Source organism: Rhinopithecus roxellana, chromosome 6 (assembly GCF_007565055.1).
Source record: "Rhinopithecus roxellana isolate Shanxi Qingling chromosome 6, ASM756505v1, whole genome shotgun sequence".
NCBI lineage: Eukaryota > Metazoa > Chordata > Mammalia > Primates > Cercopithecidae > Rhinopithecus > Rhinopithecus roxellana.
In genome coordinates, this window is record NC_044554.1 from 7,316,807 (window position 1) to 7,341,212 (window position 24,406).

A 24,406-nucleotide genomic window follows, 5' to 3' on the forward strand; every position below is an offset into this window, starting at 1 on the left:
TTAGAAACCAGCTAAAGTTCAAAGAAGAAAATAGTAATCGTCTCTATTCCCAGCATCTAGAATTAACCACTGTTAGCATTTTGATGCTGCTTTCTTCCCTCTTTTGGTATACTTTAATAACTACACAAGTAACATATGGGTGGTTATTAAACATATGGGTGGTTATTAAACAATTAAAACAATATAAATGTATTCAATTTAAAATACTTTTATGTGCACATATAAATGTATGTAGAAATGTATTGTTTATTGAAAGTTTTTGAATGGTACTATACTATATGCTTAGCCATCTTTATATCCTCTGTACTTATCATTGTTGCTTGATAGTAAATAAATGCTTACTGAGTTAAAAATTCACGTAATAAATTTTGTATATACTCTATCCAAACTGAACTTATTTTAGTTTCTTAAACAGCTACATTTTATTTTGCCCCTAGGCCTTCATATATGTTACTGCTTTTACCTGAAATGCCCAGGTCTTGCCTCAAATGCCATTTTTTCGGGGGTGGGGGTGTAGTGGGGTAGGCCTTCCTTGATTATTTTCTGATGAATAAGACAGCCTTGCTTCATGCTGTCGTGCTTCAGGGCTATCGTCCCCCCCTTTTTTTTTTTCTGAGACGGAGTCTCACTCTGTCGCCCAGGCTGGAGTGGAGGGGCTGGATCTCAGCTCACTGCAAGCTCCGCCTCCCGGGTTTATGCCATTCTCCTGCCTCAGCCTCCTGAGTAGCTGGGACTACAGGCGCCCGCCACCACGCCCGGCTAGTTTTTTGTATTTTTTAGTAGAGACAGGGTTTCACTGTGTTAGCCAGGATGGTCTCGATCTCCTGACCTCGTGATCCGCCCATCTCGACCTCCCAGAGTGCTGGGATTACAGGCGTGAGCCACCGCGCCCGGCCTATCGTCCCTTTTTAATGCTCATCCATTGGAAATAATTGTTGAAGGGCAGTCTTCCTTGGTATATTGTAACTCCTTGAGGACAGGGAGCACATCTGCTTGTTTGCCAAAAAAAGTTCGAGGAATGGAATTATGAGCATAATTTTAGTATGAAGTATTTTGACATGTAATTCAAGAGAATGACAAAATAACAGTGCTTTGACAGGCTACCACAGCCCCTTGACACTTTCTTATCTCCTTCCTTCTCCCATCATTGCCCATCTATTTCCAGATCCTGTCAGTTTAACTTCAAAATATATACTTAAATCTGCCCATTTTAGTCCGTCTCCACTGTCATCCTACTCCAACTATCATCTCTCTTGCCCTGTACCACTAGAATAATCTGATTTCCCTATATCCATTTTTGTCCTATCCAGACTTTCAGATAGATGATCATTTCAAAATGCAGATAGGATCATTCACCTCAATTTTAGAACATTTCAGTTACTTCGCATTTGCTGCAATTCCTTACAGGGCCTGCGAGGTCTTAACTGCTCTGGCATTTACATTGCCTCCTCCCATTTATGTCCCACTGTACTCTTCCACTTCTTGTGTGCTTTATGTACACCAGCCTCCCTTCAGTTGTCCATCACAACATGACCACTCCTGTCACAGGGACTTTGCATGTGACGTGGCTGCTCTCTGGAATACCCTTGCCTACCCCACAGTTCTTTATCTAGACAACTCCTCATTTTTGAGTTCAGCCTCTTCCTCAAAGACCTTTCCTGACCTCTCTCTATCTCTCTCATAGCACTTATTACAACTCTTATGTATGTTTATGTGATTTTCAGATTGACCCTTATCATTCCATAGTTGGTTGTAAAAACTCAATGAGATCAGGGACTGGGACTGGCCTTGCTCACTGTTTTATGGTTCCCTGGTGCCTAACACAGTGCTTGTGGAAGACCCTTAGTAAATACTGGTTGAAAGAATGAATGAGCCAAGTAGTGTTGAAAGAATGAATGAGCCAAGTAGTAAGTGAGTGGGTAGATGAGTGGATGGATGATTGAACTGCCTTAGCAGGAACGAAGAGACAATCCACTGGAAGTCATTTTCTGATGGAACCAGGTGAAGGTTAGAATGTAGAATCTGGTAGTGGTGTTCATTTTCTGTACAATGTTTGTTCCTGCAGATACTTAATCTAGTAAGGAGGTAAACTAAATGTAAGGAGACATTCAGGATGATATTTCTTTGCTAACTTTTCCCCTTTTCTCATTTTCAGAAGGTAATAAACTTGAGGAGTGAGTAAACATCTGACCTTTAAACACCCAAATATCAGTATTTTCCAGACTTGCTCTATTAAGGGAATCACTTGAAGTGTTTGATTTTGGAGGTTTGAGTGAGAGTGGGGACTTCATTTTTAAGCATGTCAATCAAGGCAAGCTTGGGAAACACTACCCTGGAATTATTATCTGGGAGTTGTATATGACTTAAACATAAGTGTAGACCACCTAAAATAACTTTGAAGCTGTCAAACTGGTCAAAGAGGAATTGATTACTTACTGTTGAGCCATTTCCTTTCTCTTCTACATAGTAACTATTTTTTTTCCCCTATGTACATGGGAGCATGTTATAAATTACTTATGGAGTCAGATATTTTATAATCTGAAATCTTTGGATGTATTTATTTATATTTTGGAAACATTAAAAAGAATAGATGTGGAGGTCACTCCATTTATACATTTATTGTAAGACTGATGTTTGTGTTGTTAAACCTGTGGTTAGAAGTGTTTTCAGAGAGACTGAGCTAATGAAATCTAATATTGAGGAAAATGCATCTTTTGCATCTTGAAGGTACTAATTTGATAAATATGTCAAAGTTACTCTTCTATATTAAGGCAGATAGTACATGATAAATGGGACCTTTGTAAAATAGTCCATTGGAAAAGTATATTAAATCTTTTGTAGAGATATATAAAAGGAGCTAGTAAAGGTCTTTTGATTCTAGGCAAAAGATGTCATTGAAGAGAAATTAGTTTTACTCAAGGGCTCATATTAAAGCTGGGTATGAATGAATGAAACATGTCAAGCAGGTTTACTTTTTTAGGAGTATAGTGGTTAAGACAGCTCACAGAAACAGTCAGTACCTTGGGCCAAACACATTTCTTGAGTACCAGATGTGTGAAATCATAAGCAATTTAACTTAAGATTATAGTTGTTAGATGAGTTTGAATGAAAACATGTTTTTAAATTGCTTATATTCTAAAGTTAGTCTGAGTTACATTTATTCTGATTAGGTATAAAAAGATTACTGGTTTGGGTGAATGTTATGTTATGTGCAATATATGTTGATAAAAGTATGAAAAGCAAGAGTACTGCTCTTAATTACTTACCTTGCATACATATAGCCCTTATTGATGTCAGTTACAGTAGGTAATTCAGAATTAGCCAATTTAGATTATCATTCATCTTTTTCCTGTGATATATTAAAGCTTTGGGAGGGAATTCGTGGTTGAGTATTTTTATTTTTATTTATTTTCTGAGTAAACAGATAACATTGTGAGTTTTGTTGTATACAACACAATGTTTTGAAGTACATGTACATTGTGGAATGGTTTAATCTAGCTAATTAATAAATGCATTATCTAACATTTATCATTTTTGTGGTAAGAGCATATAACATCCACTCTGTTTACATTTTTCAGGAATACAATATCTTATCATTAACTATACTCACCTGACTATACAACAGATGTCCTGAAATGTATTCCTCCTAAATGTAATTATATCTCCTTTGAGCAACATCTCCCCAGCGTCTCCGCCCCACTAACTACCCCACCTTCTGGTAACTACCATTCTACTTTCTACTTTTATGAGTTTAACTTTTTTAGATTCTATATATGAGTGATCGTGCAATATTGTCTTTGTGTGCCTGGATTATTTTACTTAACTTAATGTCCTCCAGGTTTTTCCATGTTGTATCAGATGGCAGGATTTCATTCATCTTAAAGTTATCTCACATCTTAAAGTTCATTCATCCATTGATGGATACTTACATTAATTCCATACCTTGGCTATTATGAATAGTGCTGTGATAAACATGAGAGTGCAAATATCTCTTCTGTATACTGATTTCAGTTCCTTTGGATATATTCCTAAGAATAGAATTGCAGAATTACGTGGTAGTTCTATTTTTAACTTTTTGAGGAACCTCCATACTCTTTTCTATAATGGCCATATTAATTTACATTCCCATAAAGAGGGTATAAGGTTCCTTTTTCTCCACCTTTGCCAGCATTTGTTGTCTTTTGATAATGGCCATTCTAACTGGGGTGGAATGATATCCATGTGGTTTTGATTTGCATTTGCCTCATGACTGCACATTCTTTTCATATACCTGTTGGCTATTTGTATGTCTTCTTTTGAGAAATTATTGTTAAGCTCTTTTGACCATTTTTTAATTGAGTTGTCTTTTTGCTATTGAGTTGTTCGAGTTCCTTATGTGTTTTTGGATATTAGCCTCTTGTCAGAAGTATAGTTTGCATATATTTTTTTCCATTCTGTAGGTTGTCTCTTTATGTTGATTGTTTGCTGCACAGAAACTTTTTAGCTTGATGTAATCCCCACTGTTTTGCTTTGGTTGCCTGTGCTTTTGAAGTCTTATCCAAAAAAGTCTTGCCAAGACTCCAGCTTGTGTGACAGAGTGAGACCCTGTCTAAAAACAACAACAACAATACCAACACTGCCACCACAAACAGTGCAAGTGATTTATCTCTGATTTAACAGTCCAAATGTAAGCAATGCAGGACAGTATGGTGCCTCCAAAGTGTTGCGGACCTAGGATCCTTCCAGTTTGTTGCTTTGTCATCTTTACTTGAAGCTTTTATCTCATAGTTTGAGATGGCCACCCCTACTCCAACCACCAAATTGTTACAGTTATAAAATGGGGAAGAAAAGGGAGGGCATCCTCCTTTTCAGGGTACAACCTAGAAGTATATCCTTTCTACTCATGCTGTTGATCAAATCTAGTGACATGGTCACACTTAGCTGCAAGGGAGGCTGGAAAACAGTCTTCAGTTGGGCAGCCACATGTTCCACTGAAACTTTTATTGCTGTAGAAGAGAACAGATATCAGGGGTATAAGGAATAACTTCATCATAATAGTCAGCAACAGAAAAAATTTACTTTTGGAATGCTTATTTTTCTCTAACTTACTGTTTTGTGTGGAGAAATTTCCTACTGAAGTTAGCAAGTGGACTTGAGTCATGGAAAAGCGTTAACCTGAGTTCATGTATTTTGCTTTAGGACTTTAAGTAAGTCAGATTTATTCTGATGGTTACAGGAATGAATGTGAAATATATTAAGAGACAAGATTGCCCTTTGGTAACTCTTGCTTTTCATGTACTGTTTTTATGTCTTTGTTTTTCACCTTTCTTGAGACTAATTTCATAGTTGTTTTCTTTGTATTTTTAGGTATGGCACAGTCACAAGGGTGGGTGAAAAGATACATCAAGGCCTTTTGTAAAGGCTTTTTTGTGGCGGTGCCTGTGGCAGTGACTTTCTTGGATCGGGTCGCCTGTGTGGCAAGAGTAGAAGGAGCATCGATGCAGGTGAAAATGATATAACTTCATTCTTTAAAGCACCATACTTCATTGTTTTTCAAGCACTAGAAATGAGAGTGCTAATTATTATTCCTATTCTGGGAACTGAAAGGTTATAAAAAGGCATTGAAATGAAATTTTACTTTACTGAATGTGTTCTTAAGGTCTTCTAATACAGTCACATTATAATCAGAGGAGAGGTTAATAAAAGTAACTATCAGTTCTCTGGGTCTGTAGTTTAAATTTTTCTGAGAATTTTAAATGGAGATTCTTAAGAAATTATACTAAATGACACTATTTTCTGTTAATATGGCTCTATTCGAATATCCTTTTAATGCCAAATTATTAGTGTAGTTGCAAGATGGGTTCGAGTCACAATCAGTTGCTCTGTTGTTATATAGGTATATGATTTCAGTTTGTAGAAATTTCTAGACCATTGATCCCAGATATTGTATTGTGTTCTTTAAGCATGTTGCTAATTGAAAAGATTAAGTGCAGTTTACAGTGGAAGAACTTTGGAGTGGAGATTTCCAAAAGTTTTATGCAAATAGTCTTCTGGAATAACTTGGAGAAAATTATGTTGTCCTAAAGTTGATGTCTAGAGCCTAGCGGTTTTAGTAAGTTAATGCAATTAGGCAGAATTTGCATTTTGTTATGGGATTTGGTTTCTGTATTATCAATATGTATTAAGTTCATGCGTTGTGCTAAATAGTTATATAAAACAAATAACTAAAATGGATATATAACCTTCTAAAAAATCAAAATTATACAGAGAATAACCAGCTTAGTTTTTTTTTTTCTTTTTGTTTTAGTTAGAGCTAGTTAAGGGCATAGTTATCAGCTTTAAGGAGTTAGAATTAGTTTGCTTTATTTATTATAATTATGGTGTTGAACTTCTCCCTGAGTTCTGGTAGTCAGTGAGATACAGAAGGTCAGGGAATCCTTTAACTTCTTTGGGAAAAGCTACATTTTTAAAGCTGGACTGCCTTTATATTCTACTTTCATCATTTGAGCATGGTTAGGGCCTTCTCTTGGGCAGAAGATTCTGCTCTCAACCCTTGTCTTTCAGGTTCTCTCCATAGTGGGTCACCAGCCCAAAGCAAACTGGTCACTTACTTTGAATGCAAAAATATCTTAATGTAGGGGTACAGTAAACATAGAAAGGGAGATTTACAGGCATATGGCTTTAAATACACTTTAACACATTTAAGATAGAATGTATTTTATATTTGTTGCCTCTTTAATCTTGAATTCCTAGCAGCCTTGTCTTAGACCCAATCCTTAGGAAAATGTAGACATTCTTTGCTGAGCTTTGGAGTCAGAGTCTTCATTTCAGATTAAAACTACCTTCTTCACAGCCATCCACATTCCTTTTTGGTCCCAAGGATCCCTTTGAATCCATTCACAAGCATGTATCTTTTGGTAATAAATAATCCAGTTAAGAATGATTTTTTTCCCCTAATTTTGTTACTGTTGTCTTGCTATACAACTATCACTGTTCTAAGAAGAACTTTTCCAGAACACAAAATCTCCTTACTTTGGATCCGATGATATTCCAGAGGATCATGTGACAATCATAATATCCCAGTCTTCGTATTTCTAGCCCAATATATTCCTACGGAACATCTATGTTGATGGCTTGTGCTGAGAGCCAAAGCAGTTCATTGCATAATATGAGATACAGGTCTTGCTCACAAGACCCTGACTGTCTTCTGAAAGAACAAGACTTATCCCCAGTGAAGAAGGCAGTGAAGACAGTGTTAAATCATGTTATTTCTAAATGTCGGTTCATGGACTAAAGCCAGGTTTGCATTAGATATATTTGAATTTGCAGAGGTATTAGAATTTCTTGCAGCATTCCTGGGCCCTACCCCTAAGAAGTCAAATTTATTATGTTAGAATTTGTTTGGTATATTGTGTATAGTTTCTTCGGCTACTGGTAATAGGAAAATAGCTTGGTATAAAAGGAATTTTTTGGAAGGCTTATTATATACACACAAGGAAGTCAGGAGTGAGGCAGTTGTCAGGGACAACTAGAGCCAGGACCTGAATGCTGTCGGAATGCTCCGTCTTCTTTCTAAGTTTTCTGCATCTTGGCTTAGTTCCCTAAGACCAGCTTTCTTTGCATAGCAGGGTACATGGCTGCTGGCAGCTCCCATGCCCAGTTTCTTCACCGCCTGAGAGAGATTGCTCCTACTGCCTTAATTTCAGTTTGAAATATCTTGGGGAAGGACTGTGATGTATTCAGCTTGGGTCACATGCCCTTTTCTATACAGCTATACAGATCAACTTTGGCCACCAGGATGGGGAACCGTGATTGGTCCAGCTTTGAACAAGTATACACCCCAAGTCTGTGGCTAGGCCAAGTGATCTGTAAGAAAATGACAATATCTCTTTGAATCACATTGTTCTGTGGGAATTAGGGGGTGGAGTATAGGTGACATTTCCTAGAGGAAAGAGAATGCTATCTTCTGAATCAAAGTAGAATGGAATTCTAGGAAGAAAGGAAAACAGGTTTTTATAATTTGGTCTATATTTCATGAATTTAGACCAACTCTAGGTATAATAGATAATTTAATTTACAGTTTCACTAGATACCAGTAAATCATACTTTAAATTATTTAAGAGCAGAAATTACAATAATGAGATTTACAGATTAACTAATTCAACATATTTGAAGACATCTTTGCTACTATACAGCTTTGATCAACTAAACATGTTTATGGCATGGGGTTCAACAGAATTTTTGACAATTGGGATAAATTCTTCTCTTTAAATTTCTCTAATGACTCAAGGACTGAGATAGTTGGCATGGTGTGGAGATCTCTGGAAGTCCCTGAGCATCCTACAAGGAACACAGCTGCTTTTCTTTACTCTGGGAAAAGCCACTCTTGAAGGTCACTCAGCAACTGGTAGACACATTATTTAAGAAATAGCCAAGAACTAAAAAATTAAATCTCATGAAAGGGACATGTAATATTAGTATTTTGGGTTTATTGAATACATACTGTTATGGTAACACTGGAAATTCACTTTGAGTAACCAATTTTGCTGTAAAAATTGTTTTTCGATCTTTCAAAAATTCTGTTGGTGTGTGATTAGGGGAAGCATGTTTTTAAGATTCCCTCTATGAGAAATACTTATTTACTTATTAAACACTACTCAGTGGTTCTTTTTTCAGGTTAGGATTTTCAGTATTAATTTGCAATTCAGTAAGTATTTGACTAGAAAGATAAGAGTGATCAAACATGGAAAGTATCAGCTAATTAAAGGCAAGCCACAAATGAAAATAAAGTTTCTAATGATGCATTGGTACAATTCAATGGAAAATAGGATTTAGTTTATAAAATATTTGGTTTTTATAAAGCCGTAGAGCTACATTCATTTCATTAGATGAGTTCTCCCTTTTGCAATGCTCGACACAATAAATGCTGGCACAAATTGGTGGTTAATGATTATTCATACTGACCTATTCCCCTCATGCACATGAATCACTTCTACTGGTTGCTGAAAGGTTACCTATGAAAGTAGATGTTCTTCCTTTTTTTAAAAAAGAAGCACCACATTACACGACATTAATTTAATTCAGGAAATGAAGACTGATATTGCATATAGTTGAAACTACAGAGGGAATTTATGTAGGTGGAATGTAATTATTCAGATTAGAACTTTAATCGCTTACAGAGGCTTTTAGAGTAGAAGGGTGCCCTAGGAATAGTTTAATGACCTCATGCCAAAGTTTTAGATTTTATTTGAGTGAAAATTCCTGCAGTGGGGTCACTGGTCCTGATAAAAAAAAGTATATGTTTTCCACATTTAAAACTAAGATTTCAGACTTTGAAAAGTAAGTAAAAGAAATAATTTTGTGTCATTATCTTATTTTTTTTTGTAATTGATACATAATTTTTACATAGTATACCATTTTCCTTTTTTCATTTGCATGGCCAGAGGGGAAAAATACTTGAACACACTACTACACAATCCTGTCTCTCTAGGTCAGACTTCGGAGATATATGTATGCAGAATATATTAGGAAATTACAGAATATGTAGGAAAATACAGTTGAATCAGCATTGAGGTTTTTGTTCATCAGTAACGTACGTTTATGGGTTTGAAATTGTCTTGACTTTCAGCTACCTGTGATTATCTTGTTTCCTGTTGAGTTTGAAATTAAAAGTATCGTCAAAAAGCAAGCAAAGAGACTCTCTCTTTCAATCTGTGTTTTTAAAAAAAGTTTTTAACCTACAGCCGGCTTAATAATATTCAACAGTTATTATTGGTTGTAACTTATTTTGACACTCTGAGAAGCTGCATACAGACTCTCAAGAAAAGAGATATATTGTGATTTACATACCAGCATTTAAGATAGAGTTATGGAGTTTTATGTTACCTGCTAAATTTGCACTTCCAAGATGCCGGGCACCAGCTGGCACACATTTCCTCCTGTGCTGACTCCTCTGTGTCATCACTCGCCTTGGTCTGCTGGCACTGACGTCAAAGGAAGTCAGGATTTAATGTTGGAATGCTTTATTGGCTTACTTGTGTGCTTTCTGCCCAAATTACTCTTGGCTCAGAAATCTCACCTGATGTTTTACCCCTTAGGATGAGTTATGAGTTTTTACATAGTTCTGTAACCTGTCATTAATAGAGACTTTGTATTTATAGCAACAAAAGTGTGATCCTGAAACATTTGGCGAGTGATAAATTTGTAATGTCCCTTTGTGGATTTTTCTTCACTTGCCATGATAGAATAACTGTGTGTTTCTGTTTTATATAGCCAGGGTTATATCTGTTATTTAGACACAAACTTTATTACACTTTTTAAAAAGTTGTTGTAAATTTAGATTTACACAAAAGTTGCAAGCATAGTGCAGAGAACTCCTATGGGTTCTCTTCCCAGATATACCAGTTTTCAATATTTTAGTATATTTATTTTATTATATTTTTTCCCTCCCTCTTCTCTCTCTCTTCCTCCTCCTCCCTGTCCTCTTCCTCTCCCTCTGTGTTTATGCATGTATGAATACATACCCACAAAATGTCTTATTAAACCATCTGAGAGTAGGTTGCATACATCGTGCCCCTTTAATTCTGAATACTCTTGTACATTCTTCCTGAGTCATGATGCTTGCTGATTGGTATATTAATGCTTTTCTTTAGCTTATTTTAAAATTTTATCCTTTATTCATAGTAGTATAGAGCTTTAAATACATTAAGAAATGACTCAAGTTCTAAACTTTACATTTGAAACAACTGAGACTCAGACAGTTGAGGTACTTACTTTACGTAAGCTCACACAATCATTGAATTTTGGAACTCTGGCTTGGACCAACTGTGATAGTGCTGTCCCTTTTACTAAATAATAACTAATAAAAGTTGTGCCTTGTCACTGTTATGATGCCTCTTTATACTATTCCTTCTCACAGTGATGTTTTATTCCATTTTATTTTGGTTTATGGAATGATGTACTTAGTAAGTTATTTAATTTTGGGATGATTCTGTAGTACATTTAGTACTTAAATATAGAAATTAAGCTTTATGTTATAATGGGGGATAAAAGCTTTTAAATTGTGCCGCTCAGGTTGATAGAAGATACTCTTCTCTTAGAGAGTCTAAAGATTATAAAGTTTATAAGAAGGGATTAGACTATCTGGAAATATAGCAGATGAGACATATTGAAATATTCCCAATGCAAAACTCGTAAAAAATTAAAAACAAAACATTAAAAACTATAAAAATGTATAACTCGCTTGCAGGGAAGCAAGGGAAATTCTCAGAGACCACAGTAAGGGGAAATACATTTCCAGGGCAGTAAGTATACATTAAAGTCAGTAGCTGTCATATGGATATTTGTCAATTCCTGGTCATTTAGAGCTTTTGGTTTCAGGGACCATACGGGGATCAGAAGACAAGGTCATAGGCTCATACAAGGCAGGAAATCGGAACAGATATTCTAAATAAAGCCAGGACCATGGAAGAGACACATCTTTAGGAAATGGATAGACTAAAACAAAAATCTGTTCTGTAAGAACAATTGTCTAGGCTCTGAGAGAGAAAGCCCTGATGTGGAATTGAGGTTTGAATTCACATTCACTGCACCTGAAAAATCCTAAACTCAGATATTAATTTCCAGTAGCCTGGGTTTAGAGTAGCCCCAGGCACCAAATTCCCTGGACACATGCAGCTTGCAACCAGGCCTTATAGAATCGCAGGGATAAAGTTTGATGAACATTATATCCCAGTAAAAATATTGCATGAGAAAATGAGCTCTATAAGTGAGAGTCAGAAGCATCTGTGAGCCGAACCAGACTTTAAAGACTTGAGAAATTGGAGCTATCAGATATTAAGTGTAGTTGAAACCAAGAGAGGAGAATGAAAATAGGAGAAAGCAGTAAGAGATAATCTAAAATGGTCCAGCAAAGTACTAATTTTATCACTTGTGCTTTGATACATTGTTTTTTTGGGTGATGATGGCATTTATTGTGGTTATGTTAAAAACTTATCCTCATAGTATGAATATTATAAAATTGGCAGTGGAATACATAATAGCTGAGATGTACTTTAAAATAATATGACAAAAATAAAAGTGTAGTAGGGTTACAGATGAAACAAGATCGGCCATTAATTCATAATTGTTGGCTCTACGTGATGGATTACATGTTGGTTCATTATGCTAGTCCATCTACTTTTTAAAAAACATTTTTATTGAGGTGTAATTTATATAACATTGAATTTACCCATTGTAAGTGATATAATGATATTTTCCAGCTTTATTGAGGTAAACTGACAACAATTACATATATTTAAAGTATACATGATATACATATATTTATTATACTTTAAGTTCTAGGGTACATGTACACAATGTGCATGTTTGTTACATGTACATACATGTGCCATGTTGGTGTGCTGCACCCATTAATTCGTCATTTATATTAGGTATATCTCCTAATGCTATCCCTCCCGCTTCTCCCCACCCCACGACAGGCCCCTGTGTCCAAGTGTTCTCATTGTTCAATTCCTACCTGTGAGTGAGAAGAGTATACATGATATTTTGATACATGAAGACATTATGAAATGATTACCACAAACTAATTAACATACCCATTACTTCACATAGTTACCTTCTTTTTGGTGGTGAGAACATTTAAGATCTACTCTCTTAGTCAAATTCAAGTGTATAATACAGTATTATTAGCTATAGTCACCTTGCTGTACATTAGGCTTCCAGAAATTATTAATCCTGCATAACTGAAACTTTGTATACTGTGACCAACATCTTCTCATTTCCCCTACTTCTCAGCTCTTTGCAACCACTATTCTACTCTCTGCTTCTGTAAGTTCAACTTTTTTCGATTACACATAAAAGTGAGATCATGCAGTATTTGTCTTTCTGTGCCTGGCTTATTTCATTTAACATAATGTTCTCTAGGTTCATCCACACTGTCACAAATGACAAGATTTCCTTCTTTTTAAAAGCTGAATAATATTTCATAGTATATATACCACTGTGTGTGTGTGTGTGTGTGTGTATATATATATATATACATGTGTGTGTCTGTATATATGCACCTGCAGAAGAATATCCACACACATTCATATATATACAAAAACCCACAGCCACACCGGCCATACTTTCTTTATCCCTTCATCCATTTGTGAACACTTAGGTTACTTCCATATCTTCACTGTTTTGAATAATTCTGCAATGAAATGGGAGTGAAGATATTTCTTTGACTTACTGATTTCTTTTCCTTTGGATACATACCCAGAAGTGAGATTGGTAGATCATCTGGTAGTTCTGTTTTTAATTCTTTGAGATATGTCCCTATTTTTCATAATGGTTGAACTAGTTTACATTCCTACCAATAGAGCACAAGGGTTCTCTTTTCTCCATATTCTCACCAACACTTATCTCTTGACTTTCTGATAATAGCCATCCTAGCAGGTGTGAAGTGATATCTCATTACAGATTTAATTTAATTTCCATTTCCCTGATAATTAGTTATATTGAATATTTTTTATATGCTTCTGGGCCATTTGTATGTCTTCTTTTGAGAATTCTCTATACAGGTCTTTTTTCTATTTAAAAATCAAGTTATTTGTTTTCTTGCTATAGAGTTGTTTGCGTACCTTATGTATTTTATATATTAACTCCTTATTACATATATGGTTTGCAGATATTTTCTTCCATTCCATAGATTGTCTCTTTACCATGTTGATTGCTTCCTTCTCTCTTCAGAAACTTTTTAGTTTGATAGAAGCTCAGCTTCTATTTTTGCTTTTGTTGCTTGTGCTTTTGGGGTCATATCTAACAAATCATTGCTCAGATCAGTGTCGTGCAGCTTTTCACCCTATGTTTTCTTCCAGTAGTTTTACAGTTTCAGGCATCATCTTTAAAAATCCATTTAGAGTTGATTTTTGTATATGGTGTGAGATAAGGGTCTGATTTTATTCTTCTGCATATGGATATTCAGTTTTCCAAGCACCATTTATTGAAGAACCTATTCTTTCCTTGTTGTGTGTTCTTGGCATCTTTGTTGAAAATTGATTTTTCATAAATGTGTATATTTATTTCTGGATTCTCCATATTCTATTACATTGGTCTATATGTCTGTTTCTATGCTAGTACCATACCGTTTTGATTACTGTAACTTTGTTTTTGAGTTAAGTAGTGTGATGCCTCCAGCTTTGTTCTTCTTGCTCAAGATTGTTTGGCTATTCAGTATCTTTTGTGGTTCCGTATGAATTTAGGATTGTGTTGTGTATTTGTGTAAAAAATGACATCAGAATTTTAAAGGGAGTGCAATTGAATCTGTAGAATGCTTTGGGGTGACTTGAATTTTTTATTAAAAATATTTTATATAATAAAATATCAATAAATAGTATTAAAATTAATAGGCTTATGGAGTCATGCAATCATTACCATAACCCAGTTTTAAAATATTTTCATCACCTGAGAAAGGTACCTTATGCCTGTTTGAAGTTAATCCTCACTCCCACCTCTTTCCTTAGGCAACTACTGATCTGATTTATAGATTTGCCTTTTCTGAACCTTTCCTGTAAATAGAACCATACTAATGTGGTTTTTTCCTGACTGGCTCTTTTACTTACTAGAATTTTGCGAGGTTTAGCCATGTTATACTATGTATTAGCATCTTGTGTCTTTTTATTGCAAAAAGTATTCTCTGTATGAATATACCACATTTTGTTTCTCCATTCACCAGATGATAAACGTTTGGGTTTTGATGTTTTCATTATTGTGAATAATGCTGCTATAGATATTTGTGTACAGTTCCATGTATATACATGATTTCATTTCTCTTGGGCAGATACCTAATAGTGGGATTGCTGAGTGGCATGGTACATTTATGTTTAACTTTTAAATAAATTGCTCAACTAACTCGGGTGGGGAAAGTGGGCTGCTAACTGGCATCACTTGCACCCTCATTCTACCTCTTTAACACCTGATATGAGGAAGTGAAGGGCCTACTTGCCCCATCTTCTTATTGCTGGGGAGTGAAGTCCCGTTCCCTGCTGGGCCCTGCTGACACCATGGTGTTGGGGGATTGGGTGGGTAGTTTTTCCTTTGATGTTTGACTGGATTAGGATGGTTATTAGCAAAAATGTTTCTGTTCTGCTAGGTCTTTCCTTTCCTGGTCCTTTGGCTAGAGAGAGAGGCTTTTCTTCAGGCCTTTTTTTTGTTTGTTTGACAGAGCGAGACTCTTGCCAGACTGGAGGGCAGTGGTGCGATCTCCACTCACTGCAACCTCTGCCTCATGGGCTCAAGCCATTCTTGTGCCTCAGCCTCCTGAGTAGCTGGGATTACAGACTTGCACCATCATGCCTGGCTATTTTTATTTGGTATTTTTAGTAGAGATGGGGTTTCACCATGTTGCCCAGGCTGGTCTCAAACTCCTGAGCTCAAGCGACCTGCCTGTTTCAGCTTCCCAAAGTGCTAGGATTACAGGTGTTGGCCACCACGTCTTCAGGCCCTTTTTTTGCTTGGCCTGTTGGTAGATACAGGTTGCAGGATTCTCTAGTGCCTGATCTAGGATATATGGGATGGAAAAAGTCCAGGGGAGTTGCGATGGTGTCATTTCTCAAGTCCTGTGGTTCCTAGCCTCTAGTTTATCTTCTTTCTACCTTGCAGATCTTCCTATATTTTTGTTTCTGGTGTTATGTTCAGGGTGTTTTAGTTGTAAGAGGGATGACTAATGATGAATGGATGAATTCTGGTCCTCTTTTTTAATCTTTCCAGATATCAGAGGTTACTGAGGTTTGCCTAGTGGAAGATGGGAGGAAGTGAAGTGCCATTTTTAGACCTGGCTCATGAAAAATCTTTGCAATCCTCCATGCTCTCTCCTCTGTCTGCTGGCTGATGTTTTGTATTCTTTTATGAGCTAGTTAGTTAGGTGTGGCCACTAGAGGAGACAGAGGAGAGGCTCAGGAAAACAAAGTTTATTAGACTTACAGGTCCTAGAGACAGGAGCTAAAGCATGGTATGTGGGACCACATGGGAAAGACACCAGAGTGGTCAGGAAGCAGATGACAATAGCAGTCAGGCCAAAGCTTTATTTGGGGTTTCTGTGCAGGAAAGGCAAGGCAAGGCAAGGCAGGGCAGGGTGAACAGTTTAGGATTGGCTAGTTTGAATAATTCTGGCAGATTCTAAGCTGTAGGGGTGGTCCCTGGCCTTGGGAAGATGAAGGCAGAGGAAATTGTCTCCAGGGTTATACTGGCTGGAGGACGTATGGTTCTGGATTGGTTAGTTTGCATATGAAAGGCATGCTTCTGGTTGAGCTCTTGCTAGCTGGAAGAATTGGCTAGGTCTGGCAGAGGCAGTGTCTCCCCAGCTAGGAATGTTTTTTTAAGGTGTCAAAACATCATCATATACAGGATATCTATACTGATATTAATATCTGTATCAATACCTATATCTTTATTTATGTATATGTATGTATATAATACAATACAGCAGAGGATCCAGTTGAGGACACGATGCCACAGGGGATGGTAGAGGTACAAGCTCAAAAAAATTGGGTTTCTGAATGATTGTGTGGAGTCAGTCCACTCGCTATTGTGTTATACCACTGAGCTTTTGAAATTCTTTTTACAAGCATTTAGCCTATTCTGACTATGTAACACAACTCATTATTTTACCTTTTCTTCTCTGCTTTTTCTTAAGTTCCCTTTAAGTCTAAACACAAGCTCTGTCTTCTTCATGCAACTAATTCTGTCATTCACTTATTAGAAATCCTACAGCATTGTAAGTTTAACTCATGATTATAAATCTTTTTGTACTGTCCTCTAATTATTAATTTCATGGGTTAACAATAACTCTACTTTGTAAGTTTCTAAAAGAAAGGGACCATAATCCTCTCACCTGCTAGTTCAGAGGGATGCTGGAATAAATGCATATGAAATTTCTTCTTTGAAGCGTTGATATGCCTGAATAATTAAACCCTACAGAAATATGATAAAATGAAATTATGATCATTAAATTTTTTTTTTCTTAGACTTTGAGGGTATTTCTGGTGAACTATTCTCCTAAAAAGTTTTTAGCTTCTTGATGAATTCATCATATTCTTTATGGCAGAGATTTTCAAACCTTTTTGCTCATGACTCATATTAAGTAATGTAGTTTTGCACTATACACATACGTGCAACTGGAACAAAAGTTTCATTTAACAATACTTAAACCATAATTACTATCATTATGTGCAATGCTGTCTGATATTTTCTGTTCTGGCCATAACCTATTAAATTGATGATTCTGACTCACTCATTGGTTGTGACCTGTAGTTTGCAAAATGCTGCTTTATTGCTGGAAGGAAGCTTACAAGGGCGAGAGAGCTCAGATTGAGCTATAACTAAGGGAGTGGAGCATGTTAGCTTTTGATTCTGAAATTTTAAATGTGGGCTTGTCATAAGCACTTCAAGCAATAAGTGCAACATGAAGGATAAGGAGCCCCATAGTCTGTCCCTTGTTTGAGAAAACCCTTTTGTAGCTGCTGTGGTCCTTGGGCCTTTTTTTATTACATCATCTGAGGTACTTATTAATGAGCCCCATTTCAGACCTATGAAATTAGAATCGCTTTGTGAGGCTCTTGGAATCTGCGTTTTAACAAACTGTAAATACTAAAGTTTGAGAACCATTTTCTTTTTTTTTTTTTTTTTTTTTTTGGAGACGGAGTCTCGCTCTGTCGCCCAGGCTGGAGTGCAGTGGCCGGATCTCAGCTCACTGCAAGCTCCGCCTCCTGGGTTCCCGCCATTCTCCTGCCTCAGCCTCCCAAGTAGCTGGGACTACAAGCGCCCGCCACCTCGCCCGGCTAGTTTTTTGTATTTTTAGTAGAGACGGGGTTTCACCATGTTAGCCAGGATGGTCTCGATCTCCTGACCTCATGATCCGCCCGTCTCGGCCTCCCAAAGTGCTGGGATTACAGGCTTGAGCCACCGCACCCGGCCGAGAACCATTTTCTTAAGGAGAGCTCCATGTCTTGGGTGAGGGCAAATTGTTGGGGGATTTGCTAGACTTGGTAATTGCTTTTGCTTGAAAAATCCTCATTGCCTTTGTTTACTAAACTTTTGAATTCTTAGTCTTACACCTTTTAAAAAATTTGTTTTATTTCCCATCTCTTTGTCTATTAAATTATTCATCATGTATTTCTGCTAGTTTTAGATTATTGTTTCTAATATTGAGAATGGCAGAAAGCAGCCAAATACCTAGGCAGAGAGGGTGGGTCCCCAGTGAAACCCCCTTCCAAGCCCAAGACAGTTTAAAGCCTTAAAGCCAAGCTACAAGTTACATCCTCAGACTGGATTGAGAACTTTCCTATTTGACTGCTTTCCTCTGATAGATCCCCACCATTCACCCATTTTACATATACCCACTCTTTCCTAACTGGTTTTCTACACTGTCATGCCCACCTTTGAGTGGTGTCTTTACTTTAACCTTTTTTGCATAGTCACAAACCAATCAACACACTCTCCCCATTCTGAGTCTATAAAAGGCTCTGGACCCAGCCACACTGGGGACTTTCCTGCCTTCAGATAGGGGAAGCATACCCCTTCCACCCGCTGTGCCCCCTGGTTGCCGAGAGCTTTCCTTTTTCGCCTATTAAATTCTACTTTACTGACTCTGGTGTCTGCACGCCTAATTCTTCCTGGTTGTGTGACAGGAACTCGGACTTAGCTGAGCTAAGGAGCAGAAAGACTGCAACAATATTATACTGATGAGTACATCATTTTATAATATGTTCTTTTTTTAATTTTTAAATTTTAATTAAAAATTTTTCTATTTTATGAACCTTATTTTTATTTACTTTTTTTAATTTTATTTTTTAAAATGCCTGTTTTATACTTTTTAGCTTGTCATTTGCTTTTAAGACTATTTTTTTTTTTTTTTTTGTTGAGACGGAGTCTCATTCTGTTGCCCGGGCTGGAGTGCAGTGGCCGGATCTCAGCTCACTGCAAGCTCCGCCTCCCAGGTTCACGCCATTCTCTCGCCTCAGCCTCCCGAGTAGCTGGGACTACAGGCGCCCGCCACCTCGCCCGGCTAGTTTTTTGTATTTTTTTCAGTAGAGACGGGGTTTCACAGTGTTAGCCAGGATGGTCTCGATCTCCTGACCTCGTGATCCGCCCGTCTCGGCCTCCTAAAGTGCTGGGATTACAGGCTTGAGCCACCGCGCCCGGCCTGCTTTTAAGACTATTTAGTTATCTTTAAATTTTTTATTTTGTCAGTGAATTTTTTTCTTTCTTTTTAAAATATAAACTATCTTTTATTTCTGTAGCTTTTAAAATGATCAACAGAAAGCACAGTCACAAGATTGTCAGCTGAATGGATGGCCCATTCATTTAGCATGGGATATGTGTAGGTTTTTATGGTAATGATTCTGTAGTGAATCAGGCCTCCCTCATTGATTTGTGTAGTTTCCTTCTACAGTGACTCTGACCATGTGACTTGTTTTGGTCAGTAGGATATAAGCAAATACTGCTCAAGAAGGAGCTTGGTCAGTACTTGTGAGCTGGTAACATGTAAGAACTCAGGCTATCCTGATGGAGGAGATTTTGGAGAATAAATGAAGCATCCTGGCCTTCAAGCCCCAGTTGAGTGCCTGACATGTCAATGAAGCCATCTTGAACTTTCCAAATGAGGGAAGCCAAAATTGCAGGATCACAAGCAGATACATTTTGGTTGTTCTTTTTAGACACATAGTTTTGGAGTGGTTTGTTATGAAGCAAGAGATAACTGAAACAAAAAATGGCCTTTTATTAGTGAAGTGATACTACAACAAAAACCTAAAATATGTAGCATTGATTTGGGGACTGGTTGGCAGTTTGGGGCTGGTAATGTGGTGAGGGGAGTGTTGGCAGAGGCTGGACAAATGGCAAACAACTGTTAATAGAAAACAGAAAGATAGTAAAATATCTGTTACTGGGTACTGGAATTATGATGATCTGTTTTTTATAGTTCTGAAACATTTTAAAAAAATGTGAACTGTAAGAACTTCAAAAATAGAGGATATACCTAATGATCTTATAGATTTGGCTAAGGAGATTTCCAGGCAAAAATATTGAAATTGTCAGCTGGCTTCTTACAGCTTTATATAAGATATGGGAAGACAGAAATGAACTTATAGCAGAAATTAGAGGAAATATAGGGTGCCCAGAACTTTTTGGGTTGGAAAATCTTTGAGGCAAAAGATCCTCAAAGTAAGAAATAGCCTGGGGTAGAGATCAAATCAGGACTGGAAGACTCTTTATTAAGACCTCAGGGCCGAGTGTGGTGACTCACGCCTGTAATCCCAGCACGTGGGGAGGCCAAAGCATGCAGATCACTTGAGCCCAGGAGTTTGAGACCAAACTGGGCAATGTGGTGAAACTCTGTCTCTACTAAAAATAGAAAACTTAGCTAGGCTTCGTGGCATGTGCCTGTATGTAGTCCCAGCTACTTGGGAGGCTGAGGTGGGAGGATCACCAGAGCTCAGAAGGCAGAGGTTGCAAAAAACCAAGACTGTGCCACTGCATTCCAGCCTGGGTGACAGAGTGAGACTCTGTCTCGAACAAAAACAAAAGCAAAAACATAAAAAACCTTGGAAAGATATAAGGTGGTACTTAGTATATCTTTTTAATTAGACAACGTAAATTGTAAACTCTTCAGGGCCTTGTGCCACAGCAGCCTGACACTTTCAAAGTAAAGAAAGATCTGGTTTGAAAAAAATTATGGGTCGGGCATGGTGGCTCACGCCTGTAATCCCAGCACTTTGGGAGGTCGAGGCAGGTGGATCATGAGGTCAGCAGATTGAGACCATCCTGGCCAACTTGGTAAAACCTGTCTCTACTAAAACTGCAAAAATTAGCCTGGTGTGGTGGCGTGCGCCTGTAGTCCCAGCTACTCTGGAGGCTGAGGTAGGAGAATAGCTTGAACCTGGGAGGCGGAGGTTGCAGTGAGCTGAGATCGCACCACTGCACTTCAGCCTGGGCGACAGAGCAAGAAAAAGAAAAAAGAAGGAAGTTATGGATGTAGTTGCGGGGGGGGGGAATGGAATGAGCCCCAACTAGATTAATGGGAAGTCTACAGCATTTTAAGAGTGTTGAATTAACTTGTACTAAAATGGGGTCAATTTAGAAAGAGACCTCTGGGGTGTGTCCACCTTATTATGAAGGAGCATTTCTTTTTTTAAAATTTATTATTTATTTTATATTATTATTATTATTATTATATTGTTATTATTTTAAAGAGACAGGGTCTTACTCTGTTGCCCAGGCTGGAATGCATTGGAGCAATCAGCCTCAAAGTCCTGGACAGCTAATTTTTAAAATTTTTGTGTGTGGAGACAGTCTCACTATGTTGCCCAGGTGGTCTCAAACTCTTAGCCTGGAACCATCCTTCCGCCTCCCAAGAAGCTGGGGTTACAGGTGTGAGCCTGGCCTCCTTTCTTTTTAAAAAAGAGCCCAAAGTCCAGAGGGCAGAGCTAAGAGCCATGCAGACCAATAAATTAGGGAACCATTCCAGAAAACAGAAAAGAGCCCTAATTAAAGGACATTCCTCTACATGAGATGGGAGGCCTTGACAACACATGCTGCTGGATTTTAGGCTTTCTATGGACAAGTGACTTCTGTGTTTTTTTCATTGCCTTTTAAAATCTATGGTTATCTTCTTTCTGTCTTCTCATTGTATGTTTGGTGTTTGGGAGACAGATAATTTATCTTTTCACTTCGTAAGTCTCTGATTTGAGATGAGCTGCACCCTGGAGTCCTCATCCATTCTGGGACCTGATGCATATCATGAATTAACAAACATGAATCCTATTGCAAACATCTGAGGAGACTTTGAGGCTCTTAGGAAAGGTTACCTGTATTTTGCATGTGTGAGGGGTATGATTCATTGGATCTAGAGGGCAGAGCTTTGGTAGATTGTTACATTGATATTCCCTGTCTGCCCCATCCCCCATGAGCCATGCTCCTTCGTACTAAGCTCTATGTCATCCTCTCCTACACTGATTCTTGACTTGGCCATATGACTCCCTTTGACTGGTGGAATATCAGCAAATACGCAAACAGAGGCTTGGTAGATGCTTACACAAGGGAGTTTGTGCTCCTGGAACACTGCTGCCTCCATGGCTGCAGCTGCCTGAGTGATCACAGCCAGACAAGCTGGCTAATTGCATAGGTAAGCATAGCCAAAATTGTGGAATCATGGACCAATAAATGACTTTTGTTTTAAGTTTTGGAGTGGTTTGTTTTGCAGCAGTAGATAAGTGATATAAGGTATATATGTTTTTTTACCCCTTTTTATCTGCCACAGTACTTTTCAGTTCCTTCTGATAAGCTGTTTCCTATGCATGTGAGCTCCTTTGTTCTAATAGCTTTGATCAATGTAATTTAGGGTACCCAGGTACCAAAATTTCTATTTACACACATTTGTAGTGTTAGGATGATGACTGTTTCTTTTTTATTTTTTTCCTTATAATGCAGTATCAGGTTCAACAATGAGGAGCTAAAGGATCTAAAATCCATGGTATTATCTTCACAGATTTGTTCACAGATATTATATAAGCCATGTGAATAGATTGCTACACCATTGTATACGTTGGGGAATTTGGCCTCTTTGGAGTTACATGCTTCTGAGGGAATCATGCAGCCTCCTAAAATCTTTGTTATTTGTTGAATCATTTCCTTTCTATGCTACACACCTTACCATGGACTTTTTTTCTTTTTCTTTTTTAATAGGTTAGGAGACAGAAAAGTGGTTCTGGGCAGGAAAACCTTAGCAGTGAATAGGAAAGCCTTATTCAGTTTTATGAGGAAGTTAAAGATTCAGCATGTATCCTGCTGGGACTTTTCCGTGTAGCTGGCTTATTTTACATATAGCAGTCGGTCTTCAGGTTAATATGCAGATATGTTTATATACATTTTATATTTCATGGACTATACACGATCTATTTCTGATATGGTTAATTAGAACTATACATTAGAATAGCTATCTCAAAACCTGTTTTATTAGCTAGGAAACACTATGCACATATTTAATGGTAGTATTTTATAATTAGTGCATTGAAACAGAAACTTTGCAGATTTGAACCTTGCAATCTAGTTGTAGCAACCTGAATTAAAGAGATGCTTAAATACTGAAGAGCTTGTTTAAAGAACACAGACTTTAAAAATATTAGTAATAAGAGGATATAAAAATCAGATGCGTTTCCCTTCAAAAGCAATTCATTGCTTAGTGCTTACAATAATATAAAAGCACTGCATATTGATTGGCAGAAAACTTAGAAAACGTAGAAAAATATGGAAAATAAATAATTGATACCACCTTTCAGAATTATTTATTTTAAATATATTATTATATAACAGTAATAGTTAAAAATTATTGAATGATCACTATGTTCAAGTCATTACAGTATTGACTTTATAGATATTAGTTTATTTACTATCCCCCACAACTGTATGATGAAGATACTATTGTTAGGCCACTTAACAGATGAAGAAATACAATCAGAGAGATTGGATAACTTACTGAAGATTGCAAAGATTTAAACCCAGCTTCTGACTTCAAAGTTTGCCTTTCTAAACCATTGTAAGTTATTCTGTGTCTTTTCTGCACAATTTCCTTCTTTACATTATTCTTTTTCTGTTCTTTCCTTTTTTCCTCCATCCCATCTTTCCCAAAATTGGATCATACCAGTTTGTCGCATTTTTCACTTATTTTCCAGACAAATCCAAATATATATTTTTGCACAGTGTAATTTTTATAATCATTTTTTATATCCATACAGTTTAACCATTGCTGAACCATGGTTTAATCAGTTTCCTATTATTGGTTTTGAGCTTGGCTCAGTTATTCACTTGATTTTAGCTAAAAGATTGAGAAGCTATTCACTATTGTAACTAATGTATGATGAATATTTTTGTATGTGTTCCTTTGCACATATGTCTACTTAGTTTCTTAGGACATCTTTTTAAATGTGACATTTTCAAGTCTAAGGACAAGATCACTTTTAAGACTTTAAATATATTTTGGCAAATTACCTTGTTGATAGTTTATATAAAGATTTTCATTCCTACAGGTAGTATGTGAGGCCTATGATACTTTGATGGATGTGATGTTCTATAGTAGAACATGCAATTAAGTTTAGGAGAATGAAAAATTAACAACCCAGTATAATTCAGAGTTAAAGCAATATGTTATATGTTCACTTTCATTTTATTAATATAGTTTTACAGGCTTTTAAAAGAAAAATTAAGAAATTATATTATAATTAGGGTTCACCAGAGAGACAGAACCAATAGGATATATATCTGTCTGTCTATCTATCTATCTATCTATCTATCTATCTATCTATCTATCTATCTATCTATCTATGGAAGGGAATTTATTAGGGGAATTGGGTCAAGTGATTTTGGAGGCTAAGAAGTTTCATGATAGGCT

General features: G+C 37.0%; 1 protein-coding gene across 15 annotated transcripts in view; it reads left to right on the plus strand.

Annotated features, from left to right (window-relative positions):
• IMMP2L (inner mitochondrial membrane peptidase subunit 2) overlaps nucleotides 1-24,406 on the plus strand; it is a 913,124-nt gene that overhangs the window by 31,137 nt on the left and 857,581 nt on the right. For 14 of the 15 annotated variants that reach the window (XR_004058029.1, XM_030932891.1, XM_030932903.1 and 11 more), the window contains one exon: nucleotides 5,347-5,483. Coding sequence is in view for 14 of the 15 variants with exons in the window: in XM_030932891.1 (XP_030788751.1) it covers nucleotides 5,349-5,483 (135 nt within the window). In the remaining variant the exon portion in view is untranslated. Of the gene's footprint in view, nucleotides 1-3,578; nucleotides 3,719-5,346; nucleotides 5,484-24,406 lie in introns of all 15 variants that reach the window. The other variant, XM_030932896.1, reaches the window with a different exon arrangement.